Here is a 19,576-nt window from a genome sequence, read left to right on the forward strand (position 1 = left end):
ATAGGGGAAAAAACAATTAAAGCAGGTGCCCTTTTTATGACTTTACATTGAGAAAAGTTTTTTTTCCTGTACATTTTAAAAACCTAAAAAAAAAAACCCCATAGTGTCATGGTGTGTTTATTATCTGTACTCATTTACAGTTAGGTCCATGAGCATTTAAACAATTGTAAATTTTTTGGTAATTATTTTTATAAATTTAATTTTGAAAACAAGAAATTTTGTTTTTATTTCTCTTTTATTTTATTATTACTATTGTTTTGTTATTACTGCATTAATTATCATTATAATTTAATTTATTATTTTGCATTTATCTTATTGTTACAGAAAGAAAATAAATAGCATGTTTTTAGGGCATGATAATGATTTGATGTTGTTCATGATATAATTTTACATATTTAAAAGGAGGGAAAATCCAAATGTATCAGTTCTGTTTTAACAGCCTCTTAAATGCGGTGATATTACTTACTTAATTCAAATTCTTGGCCAAACAAGAATGTTTATGAAACTAATTTTCAGTTCTTTTTTTATAGAGCAAAATCATACTTTCATTGTAATGCATTTATTATGTTTCATGGTTTTTCTTAGTCTCAGAAAGTATTTTCTAGGTAAGTTCTATATATTTTAATGACTTTTATTTATTTACTTTTTATCATTGTTCATCCTTGTCCATTTTTTCCATTTTTTATTATCTCAGTTTAGAGTTTTAAAAGTTTCTTCACAGAATTTTGCATTTATATTAAACCAATCTGAAGAAGAAACGGTGGGTGAGACTGTGAGCACTAACAGGTTTATTCCAGCTCATTAGTCAGGTTATGCTCAAACCACAGTGATGTGAGGGCTCAGTGAGCAAATACAAATAAATGCTGACACAACTTTGTATCACTTACTTTCACAAGATTTTTTTCTTTTCCCCCACCATGTTACTGTGTTCCTGTTGGCTGGGTCACTGAACGAAGAAAACTTCTGAGCTTGAGATAATGAATTTTGTATGAAAGTACAAATGACCTTTTTTTCTGTATTTATATCTAGAAATCACTTTGTACACATGTTTTCAGGAAACAAGATGAAGAGGAAAAAGCAAGGATAAGGGAACACCTGTTATCCTAAATGGACCCATGGAAAACCAACAAAGAAGTAGTAGTAGTAGAAAAAGTACAGAATACTTATATTCTGAGTAAATTGGGGAAACCCAGAAAGGAAATACAAGGCTTTAATTTGACATAACTCAAGAGAAAGGAGAAAAGAGAATTCTACTCTGAAAGGATTTTACTGGACTGTGATTTTTTTTAAATACACGTTTTTGGAAGGTGTAAAAACAATTAGAGAAGGAAAGAGACCAAGAAAGCAGCCCATGAAGTAGAAGGACTTTTGTTTCGTTAGAACTGGACGATAGACTTGCAAGAAAAAAGACGCTTTTATTTTGGCAGAATTGAGGAGGAACGAAAAGGAGGTACTTTTATTGTGAAAGAACTTGGCTAGAAGCGCTAGTGTTGTTTCCGCTAGTGGTAAAATTGATCAAATATAACTACTCCTTATAAAAGTAAGTTTAAAGTAGAAAGGACAGAGCGGCTCTGACAGTAACACGGTGTGCTGCACCGTGAATGCTGCTGTGAGCTTTAAACGGCTCCCAGGTGAACTCTCCTTCCGTGGCGGGATCAGAGTTGATGAGAGCCGGTTTACTGGCTGTCAGGGAGCCGCTATCAGCCTAATCACAGCTGAACTGTGACCCCGGACCTCTGGACTCCGTCGCAGTAAAACTTGTGCGGGTTTTCTTCTGTTTCTCTATTCGAGCCAAGATGAAGAGGAGACTCCTGCTGGTGTCCAACTCCACTTTGCACGGCAGTGGTTACCTGGAGCACTGTCAGCAGCACATCTCCAGCTTCTTTGGAAAGTAAGTCAGCGCCGCGGTTCATATATGTGGGCCAGAAAGTTGACAATGGGGTCAGGAAACAGGAAGTGGGGGCAAAGTCAAGTGACATGCAAAGACGTAAAAGAAGAATTAAACTTAATTTTGTTAAAGTTTTTTTTTTTTTTATTTTGTCAGTTTACTGAGCGAACGTGGATTATATATGTATTTGTAGTTGATTCTTTGTAAATCCCTCTACGAGCAGGGGCGTTTGCAGAATTTTTCAGGGTGGTGGCAGAGTGGGATGGGGGGTTTGGATGAGGGGGTTGGAAGGAAAAGGAAATCAGAATTGCTGATCAGAAATAAATATGTTGTAGAAAACCAGAACAGCAAAGAATGGGCACAGTTTTCTGGTTCATATGTAAGCCTTCCCCCTCATATGTACGAAATTCAAATTATGCTGCACTTTTAATCTATTTATAAGGTTGTATTTAATGGTAAACGCAACTTTATGAATGTGTTTGAAAACCCATGAAACTAATAAAATGTAATCATATAGAGTACCTAATAAATATACTTAGCTCTGCTACTCAGCATCAATGTAATACTATAAAGTTATGGACAGAGGGCAGCGAGAATCCTTAGAATGAAATCTTTTTAAGTTTAGTGTACAGACATTCACTACTGGCCTTGAGGTAGGACTCCTATGATGCCCTGTCTGGTTTTTATCATGATTGTATGAATCTGTTTATATGTATTTCAGAGACGTGAAGAGGGTGCTGTTTGTTCCTTATGCTCTCCATGACAGAGACGCCTACACTAAGTTAGCCAGGGACAAGTTTAAGACTCTCGGTAGGTTCGTGTAAGATTATTTTTCAGTCTCATATTGTACACCTGCTTGTTACTTCCATATTTATAAAGCCTTATGTAATTATATGCCTTTGTGTTTATGTGTAAAAAATATACATTTATTTAAGAGTTGTGTTCTATAGCCATCTATACATTGTTTGCCACTTATCTGGGGCTGAGTCATGGACAGCAGCAGCCAAAGCAGAGAAGTCCAGCAACTGCTTGTAGCTGATGTCGGGGAACACCATGGCGTTCCCAGGCCAGCCAAGAGATGTAATTAATCCAGTGTATCTGGGTCTAGGACATGCCTCGAACACTTGCCCAGGAGGCATTCAGGAGACATCCTAATCAGATGGCCAAATCCCCTTAACTGGCTCCTCTTGGTGTGGAGGAGTAGTGGTTCAGTCATTCTAAATTCTACCTGAATGACTGAACTCGCCACACTATCACTTAGCGAAAGCCCAACCTTTTTGAAGGAACCTCATTTCCACTGCTTGTAGCTCTTTTGGTCACTGCTCAGAGCTTGTGACCACAGGTGAGGGTGTGGATGTGAATCGGTTGGTAAACTGATGGCTCAGAGCAATCTACCAGTACAAAGTCCTCATCACTGGAGATACAGCCCTGTCTGTCAGTCTTCCACTCCCCTATCTTGTGAACAAGTCAAAGTCATACTCAAACTCGTCCACTTGGGACAGCAACTCGTCTCTAACTCGGATTGGGAACTCAATCTTTTTCCTGCTCAGAAGCCTGGCTTCAGACTTGAACCCACCAATGAACCCAACAGGATCACATCAACCACAAAAAGCAGAGCGCACCAAAGTGGAAGGCCTCTGTCTCTTTGAGCAAACAAGTAGACAGGCTCAAGTTGCCTTTTTGAGCTGTGCCTGTCTGCGCCACATGGGCTAAGGCCCAGCAATCAGGTGCTCTACCTTCCAGATAGAGTCCAACAAGAGACCCTACCAGGGGCAAGTCCGTCTGACATAATAGTCGATGGGAACACTGAGACACACAGACTGCTCATTGTAGATTCGCATGTTTTAGGTGTTATGCTTTATGATATATTGAAACCATTTTCCCCTGTATTTTCTGTGCAGTTTCTTCTATATATTCTAGTGTATTCTGTGTATTTTCCTTATGTTTCCTTATTTTTTCTGCATTTTGGTGTTTTCTCCATTTTTTTCTGCATTCTTTCAATATTTGTTTTTGTTTTCGATTTCAGTGTATGTGATAGTTTACAGAACATCCTTTGCTAGATATGATTCAGTCAAATCCTACATGTCATACAAGCATTTGTCTTCTGCAGGTTATGAGGTGGACAGCATCCACGAGGCCTCAGACCCTGTTGATGCTGTCCGGAAGGCCGAGGGCATTTTTATAGGTGAGGAACATCCGAGGAAAGCAGCAACTCTTGGAATTTCTTCAGGGATTTCACACTTTTTCTCTTACTCTTATTCTACATTACTGTCTAACTTTTACTTTACCCGATATGGAGTATGAAGATGGTAAAAGAGGCTTTTGTTTGTAGGTGGAGGCAACACTTTCCGGCTGCTGAAGAGTCTTTATGACAACAAGGTGGTGACGGAGATCAGGAAGAGAGTGATGGAGGTATATTTAATCCAAAGATATTAACTGGAACAAAACAAGACAGCAAACAAACAAAATACTTTATAATTGCAAAATGTAACATTTTTACAAATGGTTATATATAGATTGATAGATGGTTTTTTTATTAAAAACATGCCATTTTAATATAATTTTGTGTACGTTTTATAAAAACACATACTATTGTCTTATGTAGTCTTAAGTAGTAACGGCTACTTCTTGTCTCCCTTTTCTTTACTCCCACATTCTTTAAATCCTTGCCCAGGATGGTGTCCCCTACATGGGCTCCAGTGCAGGCACTAATGTGGCCACCATCAGCATCAGTACCACTAACGACATGCCCATTGTTTTCCCTCCATCCTTCTCTGCCATTGGTCTCGTCCCCTTCAACATCAACCCGCACTACCTGGACACCGACCCCACCAGCCGCCACATGGGGGTGAGTCACACAGCCTGAGGTTCTGTTTGCTGTGAGGAGGGCGTTAGGGCAGGTTCGTCTAGACTCTGTCTCTGCAAAGAATCATCTAAAGAGTTACTGATTGTTAGAGCTGGAAAGAACTATCTCTGTATTTTATTACAAGTACAGCTTTGTACAGCTTTGGATGCTTGTTTTGAGGATTTCTATTTTCTGCTGCTTTACACTGCTACTAGATGAAGCTGAAATTCTTGCTACAGGTACTCCAGCCACAGTCCACTGCAAAGCCTTCACTAATGTACAGCTAAATGAAAATGATCAGGGAGTATTATAACTACTGAAAATCCTGAACTGCTACGAGCCTGAGGTTAAAAATCATCAGTGAAAAACTATGTAGCAGTCTTTGATTTGCTAGTTGGTTGACAGATAAAAGGAAATGATTACTGCCCTGAGCTGTCGCTTGTATGCCGTATCAGTGTTATAAGTAACACTCTAACATTGCTTTATGGCTGCCCTCTGCTCAAAGATAAGCAGATATGTTTGGAAGCGACAAAGCAACAACATGTTTGCACTATGAGTAATATGTAAATAAAATAATAAAGCTGTTGAAACAGCTCCAACAGTGAAATGGTGAAAGTGCCATCGGGGTTTGGAATAAAGAGCTTTTTCGCTCGGCTTTAAAAAGATGTCGCCTTACACTGAGTGAATTTGGACCTCAGTAAATCTGCAGTAGTAGATCAACTGCTCGTCCACTTTGAAAGGAGCCAGTTAAGGTGGTTCAGGAATCTGATTAGGATGCCTCCAAGATGACGTACAACAAACACGTCCTACCAGGAAGAGGGCGAGGGCAAGTACAGGGCACACTGGAGAGATTATATCTCTCGACTTACTTCAGAACACCCCCGTGTCTCCCTGGGACGAGGTGGATGAGGTGGGCGAGTAGAGGGAGCTCTGGGCTTCTCTGCTGAGACCGCAGCCCCTCTGACCTGGACCAGATAAGCGGTGGCAGATGAATGGATAAATCTGCAGTTTATTACTTAATAACTTCATGTTTTAATGCCACAGAATGATGGTTAGGAGAAAGACGATAACACCAGTGGGAATCTTTTTAATAAATGATTATGCACTACCTGCATTTTGTGGTCATATTAAGTATCTCTGCAGAAACGAATGGAGACACAGTAGAAAATAACCAAGACTGGACTCCAGCCTAAGCTGGATACATTCTAGACCTTAAGGGTCTATAAACAATCTGTATGAAGGGACAGATGATTTGCAGAAGGTTTGACATGAGTTTCAGCTAACACGTGATAAAACAGCCTGAGGAAATTATGCAACACTCAGAGCTGTAAAACTGCAACAGCTGACAAAAAAGCTGCTGTGTCAGCAAAGCGATTTAGGGTAGCTCTGACCAATGTGATGACATGTGATGTTTAGTTTGAGGGTTGTGAAACACTGAATTCATGGAGCCAGGCCATGGGGTAGCGGTTGCACTTGGTTGGGCGTGGCAGTGAGCATCTGGTGTCCAGCTTAAGGGAAAATATGGACTTCTCATATTTCTGCCAAATTATTTCTGTATATAATTATTCTTAAATGGTTTAAAAACGTTCCTGAGGTGTAAGGGTCATTCATGGAATGGTGGTTTTCATCATTACTTGTTCAGATGGTAAAAGTGTCAGAAAACAAGAAAAGTTTACTCATTGCAAGCTGTCAGAGGGTAAGGTGAAGTCTGGAGTATGATTTTTGTTATTGCATACATTTCATACTGAAAGGATTCTGATGCTGTAATGATATAGAAAAAGAAGAAAACCAAACCAAAACATAACAAAATCCAAATCCTGACACTAGAAAAGACCTGAAGAATAATTGCCTTTTGTGCTGGAAAAATGATTTACATGGACAATCAGTTGTTAGCATCTGTTAGCAAACAGCTGTGAGAAGAATGACAAAGGAAAAACAATCACTTCATAAAAACATTTCTGTCGATAAAGCAAAAATTTATTTTCTGAAAGATAAATTGCTGTCCACCACCCCCTGTTGGTCACTCTTGGTGATTGCAACAATGACAAATCTTAATAAACCTAGATTTGTATCTTTAAATATTTTAGTTTTTATTTATGTTTATATATATTCCTTAATATCATCACACATTTGGGAGCAGTATTTGGCTGAACAGACATGAGCAACTGTGGTTTAGGAGGTACACTGGGTCATCTGTTTGGAGGGTCAGTGGTTCAATTCCCAGCTCCTCTAGTCTGCGTCCATGTAAGATACTGAACCCTGAGTTTCCCCTTTGGTTTGGGTTTTCTTCTGTGTCACTGTAATGTGTTCACAGCAGCAGGTATTCAGCAAAACAGGAATGCTGTCATTAAAATACACTTGCTGAATTAACTGAGGACAGTTTGTCACGAATTAGCAGTTGTCCTTATTTTTTGTTAAAAAGAAGAGTGAACGACGAGGTTATTTTGAACATTTTGTCGCATCAATAATTATATTTTAGCTGTGGTTTCAGCCTCCACTGTTTCTACTGTGCTTACAATCTTGAATCTTGTTTTCATGTAGGAAACAAGAGAGCAGAGGATCACCCAGTACCACGAAGAACCCGATACTCCGTGTGTCCTGGTGAGTGAGAGTGAGGGGAAGCAGACCTGCATACATGTAATAGTGCTCAAATCTTTCATGCCGAGAAGATGAAGAGGCTTCATTAGAAAATTAACATCTCTTTTGTTTGTTTTCAGGGTCTGAGGGAGGGCTCCCTGCTGCTAGTGGAGGGAAACAAAGCCACACTGCTGGGAACCACTAAGGCCAGACTGTTCACCAGGTAACACACAGGTTTTCATGACTTGAGAGGACATCACACTGACTTATCCAGTCTCCTTTCTAATCGACTGTAGCCTTTATTAGCCTTACACTAAAACAAAATTAGTTTAATGTTAACATGTTCTTAACTAAATCTAAACTTACAGCATCCTGGCAATGTGACTGTGTAACCAGGGTCTTTACATCATCAGTAGGACAAACACACAATTTGAGAACGTGAAACACGTTGAGTTATTCCAGTGACCAGCAAATATCAGCAGGATTTTTTAAATGCATTATTTTTTTCTGTGTAATTGTGTTTCAGGAAAAAGCCCACAGTGGAGTATGAACCAGGCAGTGACCTTAGCTTCCTGCTAACTGATGCACAATGATCGGTCAAATGGAAGCAAGACGAGGAACACAAAGTTTTTAATGTCTCTGGTTGGAACAGAATAAAGATTTTAAGGAAATGTCTAATGTGTCTCTCCAGTAAATGCTGTATGTTATAGACATTAGCACTGTAGGTACCTAGCGTAAGCTAACCTAGTATATTTTAGCGATTTCTGCAAAAAACTGAATAAATTAAAACAAAAATTGACCATTAAGTCTGTGAGGTACAAATTCCCTCCACTTTACACATGGTGATGTGATTTAAATGCAATATTCATATATACATTTGTAAAAGGTTGCCTGGTTTAAAAAGAAGAGATCACCACAAAATACTGAACAGATGTGAACAAATCAGTTTATTTTAGTTTAAAGGTAAAATCATCTCTTTATGAAATCACTTTTTTATTCTCTATGTGAAAGAATACGTACATCAAAAATAGTCAATATTTTCTCAGGGCAGAAAGAAACACGGAGCAATAGAAAATACAAATGACTGGCTGCAAATCACTCGGATCTGCCAGGAGGCTTTGTTTTTTATTATTCCTCAATATTTAACACAAACTCTTCTACTCACCAAAGGCTTTTACATCATCGGTCAGGACTGAGTGCTGACAATAAGGTCATATCAAAGATTTTAGGACAGAAGTAAATGTTTTAGTGATGTGCAGCTTTTCTGAGTAATTCTAAATGACTGATACTGAAATGAACAGATTTCTGTCCAACTGACTCCTGGCAAAGAGAAACATGCTGTTTTGGTCTAATTTACTTTTATGGGAAAAAATGAACAGTCCACTGAAGCCGCTCAGTTTTGACTCCCACACAAACACACGACTCTTTGCTCAAGTAGGACAAGTTGGTTCAAAGTATTGGTTAAGATGCCACTGAAAGAAAACAATGATGTATAACGTGCTTTTAAAGTCTTATTTTATGATGAAAGTTACCTGCATTATTATATTTGTAAACCTATAATCAGCCATAAACATTAATTTATAATGCGAACCCAATATGGGTAAATAGCAAAGTATTTTTTTTCTTAAGTATTAGAGCAAACGTATACTCAAAACACAAAATAGAAACCTGCGTTTGTTTTAACTTGTTCCCAGCAAAGCTGCCAGTCTGAAATCTGAATGTAAATAAGTAGAAATCCAAAAGGCCTCAGTGCAGGAAAAACTGTCACAACCAATTCAGTGAAAAGGACTAAAAGTCTTTTTAAAAAGAAGTTTGTGATTAAAAACTACAAAGTGAAACTCGATGCTTGCTGCTGTGTGAGCTGAACTGGCCTCAACTAGTGACAACAATGACGTAATGAAGCATTAACCAATCACATGCTTGCAAATACACAATCCAATCCAAGTGATCATGTCAACACACACTGGTCAACACTCAAGTCGCAACTCACTAACATTATAACAGCCCATACTTTGCCAGGTTCTCACTTGTTTTAATGTAATATTACTAATAGTCTGTTAAGCTCCACCCCCATAGTTACTATTGCTGTTTCCACATGTTGACAAATCTTAAACATTAAAATGTGTAATGTCTTAAATACTTTAATACTTTCATCCATTGGTCAGGTTAAAAATAAAAAATCCTACGAAATTTTTAAAAACGTTTATCTATTCACTTGAAAAATGACTGAAATTGTTCATTTATCGATACTTGTTAGGATCTAGAATGCATTTACTCTATTACTGGAAACTATTTACAAAGCTAGAAATGTACAGCAAATATAAACCAGTTTCCGTACAGCCTGAAACATTTTCTCAGCCAGTTACAGCTCTTTGCTTGCAGAGACACAACATAACATCAGGTTCAACATAATGATGCGAGGTACGAGGCTTCTGTGGAATGACCAATCAGACAGAACTTAAAATGATTTTCAACCATTTTCTGCACAAACAAAATTACATTTGGCCAAACAATTTCTTGATTGTGTTGAAAAAAGCTGGACAAACTTCTAAAACTCTAATCAATGTTGTGTACAAAATACAAAGGAAACAACCACCAACATCCCAAAGCAAACTCATACAAGAGAAAATCAGATCAGCTACCCCACACACAAAGCAGGAAGAGAAAAAACAAGCGTACATAAGGGCAAATATATTATTGTGACCTTCCCATCATCCCATGCTACAGCAGATAAACCAGTTTTACCCCAAAATCTAAAAAGACCTGAATGCAGCTAACTAGCTGCTTCAGTTACCGTATTGCTTTGTTATTGTTTGTTTTTACATTGCTGGTTGATCACAACTAATCACATCACTAGAACAAAAAGAAAAAAAAAAATTCAATATATCGGCCGATATTCTCACATATGAAACAAACATTTGTTTTGCGTAGTAATAATTTGAGTCCATACTAAGATAATATGGCACAACAATGTGACATATGTGTTTTATTTGTTTACGTTCTGCTTGGATCAGCTGGCTATCGTGTTTGTGGTGTTCCACATTTTCAACCGAAAAGTTGCAGAGTGCCCTCTGGTGGACAATCTATGCAACATCAACACTCATAACGGTGAGGCTAAACGGTGTTTCTCTCATTTCTTCTTTACTTTTTACTAGTGCTGTCAGTGTTAATCTCCTTAAGATGACGTTAACGCTCCGTGCGTGGGGCTGGACGGCGTTAACAAGCTAACCACGCAAACGCGTTGACGCTGTGCAGCCCCACGCATGGGGCGTTCCGCGCTAACTCACTAAAGCAGATTTGCCACCTTAATGCGGTTATGGCCTTAGCATCATTTTAACGAGATTAGCACTGACAGCACTGCTTTTTACATTTTTAGTTATCAGCCTTTATACACACCTTTATTTCCTTTAATATCACTGGTTGTATTAATAATTAACTGCTCTGTAGAAACTCTAAAACAATGACTTGACTGTAACATAACAACAAGGCCGTTTATCTTAGTGCTGGATTTGTGTTTGGATGGAAAATGTGCAAATTAAGATGGTTTATGCTTCTCATAACTTCTGGAAAACTGTAATTTTGATTTTAACTTCATGCTGGAACAAAACCATTAGTTTCTCAATATGTTAAAGGAATAGCTCAACGGTTTTGGACATGTTAGATGTTCAGAATGACACCAGGTTTGTGTTTGAATATTAATTATGAAACTGCAGTGGATTAGCTTGGCTAGGAAACAGCTAGCCTGGTTCTGTGAAGAGATAACAAGATCTGCCTGACAGCATTAATGTTCACTAATATGTTGTAGCTTGTTTAATTTTAAAAGCTTGAATTGTAAATATGAATTTCTGCATTTTTCAAATGTTGAATACAATACAACAGATCGACTTGCTAACTCTCACAGCTAGTTTGTAAATGCATTTTAACATATTTTATCAATAATGATTTTAGGGAACAAAAAACATTTATTAAATGTTTATATAAATACTTAGTGTTGTGATTTTTAATATCATTAATGCGAAAAGATGAGGTGGATTTTCTTTGTTTCCAGTCCCATGCTAAGGTAAGCTAATCAAGCTGATATTTTTAAAGCAGGCAATCTGATCATGTGACTCTCACAAATTAAACAAATGTATGTGTGAACTCACAAAACATCTGCAGTTCGCAACATCAGCGTCATTCAGACATCACACACACACACTGTGATGCAGCTTCTTAGGAATCATCAAACTGCTCCTTTAACACTAAATTTTGTGGATTTTGTTTGATCGACGTTTTCCAGATTCTCTTTTGGCACAAATACAACTTGACAAGTTTTTAAAAAACAAAATAAAAATAAAAATCACCACATTAAATCTTAAATCAATATCATTATCTGCCATCCAACAGTCAATACAGTGAAATGCTCTCAGAGGCCTTTTTACCCTGATTTCTTTTTCCCCCCTACTGATTTGCCATCAGTCCCTCACAGTTTGACATCTAGGCATCAGTGTTTCCGTTCTCCTCCGGCTGCAGCTGCTCCTTTTCAGTGCAGTCCTCCTGTGGGGGGCGGACTCTCTTAAAGAAACCCAACTGCACAGGAGAAGAAGAAGAAAAGAGGGCACAAGAGTCGGTTATATTTGGTAGTGAAAGTGGTGTTTCAGCCTGTAATCTGACACAGAAGAGCAACGTCTGAACACACGTCTCAGTGTAAAACTACAGAAGCTTAGGAAAAAGGAAAAAAGCAGCACAAGAACAGTGACAGTGAATGGACATGTTTACTACCTTGTACATGATGAAAATAAGCAGCGCCAGCAGCAGCAGTCCTGCCAGTACAGCCAGAGCCACCACCCAGCCTGGCACTGGTGGAGGAGGCTCAGCCACCCAAACCACTGATACACTCACCTGAAACGAGACGAAACCAAAAACATAATCACTTCTTCCTGATCAGATTAAAGTCATTATATATTATTCATTATAAAATGAACAATCTAACTCTTTAAAATGCACTGTCCTTCATCTGTGTTCCTTTAAGGTTGTTAAAATAAATTCCTCAAGACTGGTATCAACTTGTTCCAACCCTTCATTAAATCTACAGTCCAGAAGAGTCGGGAGTCTAAATACCAGCGAGTGCTTCCAAACACGCTGTGGACCTGCACTAGCATGTTTTATCAGTGATTTAGAGATTGCTGTATGATAGCAAAACACTGAAGAATGTTTTCACTGACTGATTTAAAATCTAATATTAAGGGACTATTACTGTTTATATGAATACATTTTATGTGGTTTATGTGAAAATATGAGCTCATTCAGAAATCAAGATTTTTTCTTTTGTCTTTTGTTTTTCTGCAGACAGGAACTGGTTTGTGTAACAGCAAGGTGAGAGTTTATTTTCCTCGCTGATAACGAGTGTACTGTCATGCGGCTGACTTCCTGCACTGAGAGGTTTTGTATGCTTGTTTATCTTCCTGTGAAATTCTTTGCACTTCAGAAGAAAAACATAACTTTAAAGTCACTACTTTGCTACGTATTTCATTCATGAAACCTCCGTATATATGCACACACATGTTGTGTTGACTACATTTTCTGTGCTTCTGTGTGTAGAAAAAAAACAAAAAAACAAAAACATGATACCAGTCAATAAACACATCCATACAGCTGTCTGTAAGCCAATAAAACTGGATAATAAAGTTGTGAGTATAAAACGTCTGTGTGTTAAATCCAGTCCACAAGGTCACTCCTGGCTCAGCTGTAGCTGTGAGTTAGACAAACTACATTTTAAGCACTGCCACGATCAGCCAAGCCCTACTGATCCCATGGTAACCACAATGTTTGGTTGGGGGGGTGTTTGTAGATAATTCTGTGTCTTCCATGCAAACTATGAGCAACTGTGGACAGAAGATGGCCAGAGTTGTCAGGTAGTAGCCGACTAGGCCATTGTGACTGAGGCCCAAGTTGATGTTCGGCTGTTTGCTGATCATTTGTGTTTGTGTCTTACTGTGGTGCTATTGGATGGTAGCTCCATCTCCAGGTTCTTGTACGGCATCTCGATCACACTGAAGCTAGCCGTTGATTGTATCACGTAGGAACGATTCTGATTCTCAGGCTGAAAGGAGGGAAAAAAGTCACATGTCTGACAAATGAAGTCCAAAATGCTGAGGATAAATCACGACCTGGAGAATGGGTATTACCTAACAACAGACGTGTGCTCTTCAGCTATTAGAGAAATTAGGACAGGGGTTTAAAAATGTGACAGTCTGGGCAACTGTGTTCTGGTTATTTGTTTACATTTTGGCAAAAAGTCCAGATTATGAATGTTGGATTAGCTATTAGCAACCACTGCATGTAATGCACCCATAGATGCACAGACAGCCATCACTGGGTTAGTGCAATAGTGAAACTTAAAGGCCAGCTTTTGTTTCTAAGACTTTGCACACATGTTCTGTTGTGTGATTAGATTCCATTTTATTTACATAGCACCAAATTGCAACAACAGTTGCCTCAAGGCGCTTTATATTGTAAACTACAATAATATGATGGAGACACATGGCAAGCCCAAACCAGTTTGTTGTGTTAATCAGGAAAGGAAACAGAAAGAAAAGTGCATGCATTTATAATTTAAGAGAACACAGACACAGAGCTGGTTACTGTGTTCAGTAACATTGCTCTGCCCTAACGTAGGTGCTTTTATTTGATTACCCTGAGGAAGTTGTTGACATCCAGTCTGGAGTAGATGAAGAGGATGGCGTTCTTCCTCCTTTCTAGACGACCAACCTGACATTTCAGTGTCAGACACTTAGCTGTGTGGCAGTCCTACACACACACACACACACACACACAGTCACTTTGGTCAGAAAATAATTACAGATAGAAAAAAATGCAAAAATCCTTTTTATATTTCGATTCTGAAAATCTTAAACAGGAAGATGTCATCTAAAGCTGCTGGGATGCATTAGCTGTTCTTAGCAGGATCAGGCATGAGTCAAGGTGTAATTTCATGTCATACAAATGAGTTAATCAAAGCATATCTGCTTGTGTAGCTTTACCAGTGTCTGCAGGTCGTTCTCTGCATTTCTGGACTCCAGATCTCTCCTCTGGCGGACGCTTTTTTGATTCCGTCCCTCCGACTCTCGTCCTCCAGGCGTAACAGTGCTGGTGTTCTTTGAGGAGCTCAGTGGGTTCTGACACACACAGACACAGACACACACACAGAAAGGCTTATTTATTGGAAAGATGTAAGAGACTGCCACAGCATCACATTATTGACTGGAACAGCAGAAACACTTCTTATAGGTGTTTAAAGCTACTTTGTCTAATTACAATCTGCAGAATTTAACTAAAACCTTCACCACTAGAGGGCAGCATTTTATCAGCTGGTGCTGACATGTTTTGTGGTCTGTGCTGCCACTTTGAACATTTGATTTAGCTACTTCCTCAAGAGGCTTTGCCTTTTTCTCTCACCACCACTGTAAGCAGGTGTGTCCTGTGATGATGTGGCCGCTTAACTGAAGGTTAAACTGACTCAGTGCAGCAAGTTGTGGTACAAAGTGGTAAAAAGTACAGCCTAGCACTAGTTTAATGTCAGCTGATCTCTTTAAGAAAATCCACAGATGTTAAAGTCATAGTCATATTTTTGAGCACAAATTTAGAAGAAGTACCTTTAAGATAACAGGTGACAAAACTGTGGAAAGAAGCTGTATGTGAACTGTTTGTGTATTGGTGTAGTGTGCCTCTGTGTTTGTGTGCCTTACAGAGACATTGAGTGGGTTTATCTGTATTTCAGTGGTGCAGTTGATGGGTCCCTCTGTGTCGTAGCTGATGATGTAGAGCAGAGAGCCGTTTCTAAACTGGTACGGCCACTTGACCTCCAGCGCTGCCTTGCTGAACGTACTGGGACCGTTGTTCAGAAGCTGTGAAAGGGGAACGCAAGTTTTAATCTCAGTCCAAAGAAATAAAAAAAATAATACAGAAGAAATGTTTTCAATAACCACTGGCATTAAATCTGTGACTATGAAGCTGTTAATGTTGGGCTCTAATAAATCATTTCAAAAAACAAAAAGCATTTGAACTACACAATAATACCAACGGGGGGGGGGACAAGAAATACAGTCTCATATCATAAATCATTGTGAAATCATGAGGTCAGCTTGACCTACATCACATTATGCTAGCTGGTAATAATAACAAGAATAATAATAATACTCTATTATTTTGTGCAGTCTTAGTTAAATCAGTGAGATAAATAACAGAATCACCCCTCTCTCCTGCATGTTCGCGCATGTGTGTCTGTACCTCGTAGACGTGTACTATTTGTGGTCCGATGTCGTCACCGACCACAGGAGGGTCTCTCGGTTTCCAGTTGGCGATAGGAATAAACACCTGACCAGGAGATGAAGACCTGGAAAAACATTTTAAGGAACAATCTGAAGCTGAAATTTAATAAAAACCTGTTTTTAAAGTGTGTTTCAAAGTCAGAGATATACCAGTTAAACGAGGGTGTAGTCAACAGTTTGATTTTTATACTTGTACAAATTCTGTAACTTTTAAAGCCTCATCCCTTTTTAACCTCCTAGGACCTGGCGTCCACATATGTGAACATCACATTTTGGGTTATTTAGACCAAAATACTCTATTTTGCTCTACAAGGGCCTGATATCCACTTACGAGGACATTATACTGCTACTGTTCTATCGAAATTTTAAACGAATATCCTCATATGTGGCTCTCATTTTTCTTAGAAACAAAAATTAGGTAACAAAAAATAAAATAAAATCTGGTAATTCTTTGTTTTTACATTTATCAGGTCCCAATCAGCCCAAATATCAAAGGGAAATTAAAAATGCATGCCGTGGAAGAGTTCGGGTCTTAGGAAGTTAAAGACGAGGCAACAAGCTTATCAATTGTTATTACTGGCAAAAATCATATAAATTACAGCCTCTTAAAAGAGAAATAATCTAATATTGTTCTTTTGAAGCTTCTTGAGCAGAAAGTTGATACACCTTCAGGAGCAGCAGTGTGTGTTTCTGTGTGTTTTACCCTCTGATGGAGACTTTAGCGAGTACAGCCAGTTTGATGACGCTGGTGACTTTGGGACTGGTGTTGTCAAACTGGTTAGAGCTGAAAAATCAACATCAACAGTCACATCCACATGACCAAAAACAAACAAACAAACAAAAAATCCCTAACCCCTAAATGTGTTAAAGCAAACAACATCACAATACAATGACCTAACCTGATTAAGATAACCTAACCATGTGCACGTCTCTGGACTGTGGATCTGTCAATGTAAGCCAGAGGCACCTGAGAGAACCCACACAGACACGGGGACAACACGTAGAGGCTGGATTCGATCCCAGGACCTTTTTGCTGTGAGGCCATCTTACTAACCACTGTGCCAGGATTAGTTACATCAGTAATTTTAACTGCGCACAGGTCTGATTGTAGTGAATGGTTGTCTGTCTGTATGATTCAGCTGTGCGACAGACCGACAACTTGTCCAGGGGCAACCTTGCCTCTCGTCCTAGGACAGCTATGATAGGCTCTGCCCCACCATATCTTATGCTCAGCAGCTCAGTCCTGGACTCTGTTACATTTCTAATGTAAGGATCCTAAATTGGATAAGCTGAAGAAAATGAATGAATGGCTGGAGAAATATTACAATTTACCGATTACTCTATTCTTATTTGTAAAGCATCTAAAAGACATTTCAAAGAAGATATATGTCATAAAAAAGGCAAATAAAGATATACAGATAAAATAAAATGAAAGACACTATTTAATAATAAGTTCAGTGAATGATGGTAATAAATAGTAAAAAAAAAGTAAAATCCTGATTAAAAGTTGGCTTCACTAGCTTTATTACAAATGTCTTCTTATGGCCTCTGACAGTGGACTCATCTCTGTGCTTGTCCTGCTAGCCTCAGTGCTGCGTTCTACTGTTGACCATAATATCCTATTAGTTAGAACATGCTGTAGGTATTACAGGTACTGCACTGCAGTGGTTTGTATCATATCTATCTAATAGACTCCAGTTTGTACATGTAAATGGAGAGTCCTCTTCACACACTAAGGTCAAATGGAGTTCCACAGGGTTCAGTGCTAGGACAATTCTATTTACATTATACATGCTTCCAGGCATCATTAGAAGACAAGCATAAATTTTCACTGCTATGCAGATGACAATCTATCTGTCCATGAAGCCAGGTAACACACACCAATTAGTTAAACTGCAGGAATGTCTTAAAGACATAAAACCTGGATGGCCGCTTTTCTGCTTCTTAATTCAGATAAAACTGAGGTTATTGTACTCGGCCCTGAAAATCTTAGAAATATGGTATCTAAGCAGATTCTTACTCGGATGGCATTACCTTGGCCTCCAGTAATGCTGTGAGGAACCTTGAGTCATTTTGACCAGGACATGTCCTTCAACGCATAATAAACAAATATGTAAGACTGCTTTCTTCCATTTTACAACATCTCTAAAATTAGAAATATCCTGTCTCAGAGTGATGCTGAAAAACTAGTTCATGCATTTATTACTTCCAGGCTGGACTACTGTAATTCTTTATTATCAGGATGTCCTAAAAACTCGCTGAAAAGCCTTCAGCTAATCCAAAATGTGCAAAAGGGTACTGACAACTAGTAAGAGAGCAGATTTCTCCTGTTTTGGCTTCCCTTCATTGGCTTCCTGTTAAATCCAGAATTGAATTCAAAATCCTGCTCCTCACATACAAGGTCTTAAATAATCAGGCCCCATCTTATCTGACACACCATATCACCCTATTAGAAGCTCTTGCACTGCAGTACTTGTTGTTCCTAGAGTATTTAAAAGTAGAATGGGAGGCAGAGCCTTCAGTTTTCAGGCCCCTCTTCTGTGGAACCAGCTTCCAGTTTGGATTCGGAGACAGACACTATCTCTACTTTCAAGATTAGGCTTAAAACTTTCCTTTTGCTAAAGCATATAGTTAGGGCTGGACCAGGTGACCCTGAGTCCTCCCTTAGTTATGCTGCAATAGACGTGGCTGCCGGGGATTCCCATGATGCATTGAGTTTTTCCCTTCCAGTCACCTTTCTCACTCACTATGTGCTAATAGACCTCTCTGCATCGAATCATATCTGTTATTAATCTCTGTCTCTCTTCCACAGCATGTCTTTCATCCTGTTTTCCTTCTTTCACCCCAACCGGAAGAGATGGCCGCCCCTCCTGAGCCTGGTTCTGCTGGAGGTTTCTTCCTTTAAAGGGAGTTTTTCCTTCCCACTGTCGCAAAGTGCTTGCTCAGGGGTCTATGATTGTTGGGTTTTCTCTGTATTTATTATTGTGCTATCTACTGATATAAAAGCGCCTTGAGCGACTTTTGTTGTGATTTGGCGCTATATAAATAAAATTGAATTGAATTGAATTGAACCTGATGCTAAATTCTACATTTGTGCTTATCGTGAAGAAAATGCTGTCAGTGCCAAACTGCAAATCAAAGACATCACAACACTCAATTGCAACTAACTGACTGAAAATCTGTTGCTCCAACCTGACAAATACAGAAATCACCAAAAATGTTGCTAACATGTAGAACTCATGAAAGAAATCAAAAGAAATCAGGAATAAGTCAAATGTACCAGATAATAATAAAGATAACTACCTTAAAAAGTTTAAGAATATGAGAAAAGGTTAAAACATAGTTAATCTGTACATGTCAAAGGTGATGACAAAAAGAGAGAAACGGCCTGCAGAAATCTCCTGACACACATTTAAGGAGCAGTAAATCTGCTGTGCAGTACGAGTGTGTCGATGAGCTGAAGAGGAGGCGAACCAAAGACTGCTGAAAACCCTTCATTAACATACTTCTCTCTCTCTCTCTGCCACAGAATTACAAAAACACACTAACACGGAAGAATGTGAAGACGGAGCTGCTTCCTTCACAGTTTCAGGGCTTTTGTCATTCAGATGAGCGAGATGAGGAAAAGAGCTCTGCTTTAATGAATTAAGTAGGCTGAACACTCAGTCTGATTGCAGTTAGCTTCTATCACGCTGAACCTCCTGAGGTGTGTTGATGCTACTGTTCTCTGCTTTTCTTTTGTGTCCTTGGAATAATCGTTTCACACTGGATACAGGACGTACTGAAATCCTTCATTTTAAACACTTCTTGAGACCATTAATTCCCCATATTGACAAAGTGAAAACTTATTTTAATTTTAGCCTTGATTTTAGTCTTTGTGTAACTTTTGCCTCTCTATACACCAGTGTTTGTGTGCTAATATGAAAAAAAACAAAAAAACAAACTGAAGTGCTGTCA

The 19,576-nt window shown here is 38.8% G+C and overlaps 2 protein-coding genes across 2 annotated transcripts in view; one reads left to right on the forward strand and one right to left on the reverse strand.

The window, feature by feature from the left end:
• Window positions 1–1,483: 1,483 nt before the first annotated feature.
• si:dkey-69o16.5 (uncharacterized protein LOC100149419 homolog) lies at window positions 1,484–7,985 on the forward strand. The gene is made up of 8 exons (XM_031729870.2): window positions 1,484–1,891; window positions 2,610–2,698; window positions 3,999–4,073; window positions 4,221–4,300; window positions 4,563–4,736; window positions 7,275–7,334; window positions 7,451–7,533; window positions 7,837–7,985. Exons 1-8 carry the CDS (start codon window positions 1,797–1,799, stop codon window positions 7,901–7,903), a joined length of 723 nt encoding a protein of 240 aa, XP_031585730.1. The 5' UTR covers window positions 1,484–1,796; the 3' UTR covers window positions 7,904–7,985.
• A 246-nt stretch (window positions 7,986–8,231) lies between these two features.
• The window catches only part of itgav (integrin, alpha V), a 39,540-nt gene continuing 28,195 nt past the window's right edge, over window positions 8,232–19,576 (reverse strand). Inside the window, 8 exon segments of the mRNA XM_039599545.1 lie at window positions 8,232–11,879; window positions 12,072–12,191; window positions 13,285–13,392; window positions 13,986–14,099; window positions 14,333–14,467; window positions 15,038–15,196; window positions 15,579–15,684; window positions 16,323–16,403. Of these exon segments, the coding sequence (XP_039455479.1) occupies window positions 11,787–11,879; window positions 12,072–12,191; window positions 13,285–13,392; window positions 13,986–14,099; window positions 14,333–14,467; window positions 15,038–15,196; window positions 15,579–15,684; window positions 16,323–16,403 (916 nt within the window). The 3' untranslated portion in view covers window positions 8,232–11,786.

This window comes from Oreochromis aureus, linkage group 16 (genome assembly GCF_013358895.1).
Source record: "Oreochromis aureus strain Israel breed Guangdong linkage group 16, ZZ_aureus, whole genome shotgun sequence".
Lineage (NCBI taxonomy): Eukaryota > Metazoa > Chordata > Actinopteri > Cichliformes > Cichlidae > Oreochromis > Oreochromis aureus.

Excerpts from the sequence above, each read along its gene's own strand:
- si:dkey-69o16.5 (XM_031729870.2), top strand. The coding sequence starts at position 1,797 with ATGAAGAGGAGACTCCTGCTGGTGTCCAACTCCACTTTGCACGGCAGT. Across the intron at positions 4,301-4,562 it reads TCAGGAAGAGAGTGATGGAG|GATGGTGTCCCCTACATGGG; the intron begins GTATATTTAATC and ends ATCCTTGCCCAG. Across the intron at positions 7,335-7,450 it reads CCGATACTCCGTGTGTCCTG|GGTCTGAGGGAGGGCTCCCT; the intron begins GTGAGTGAGAGT and ends GTTTGTTTTCAG.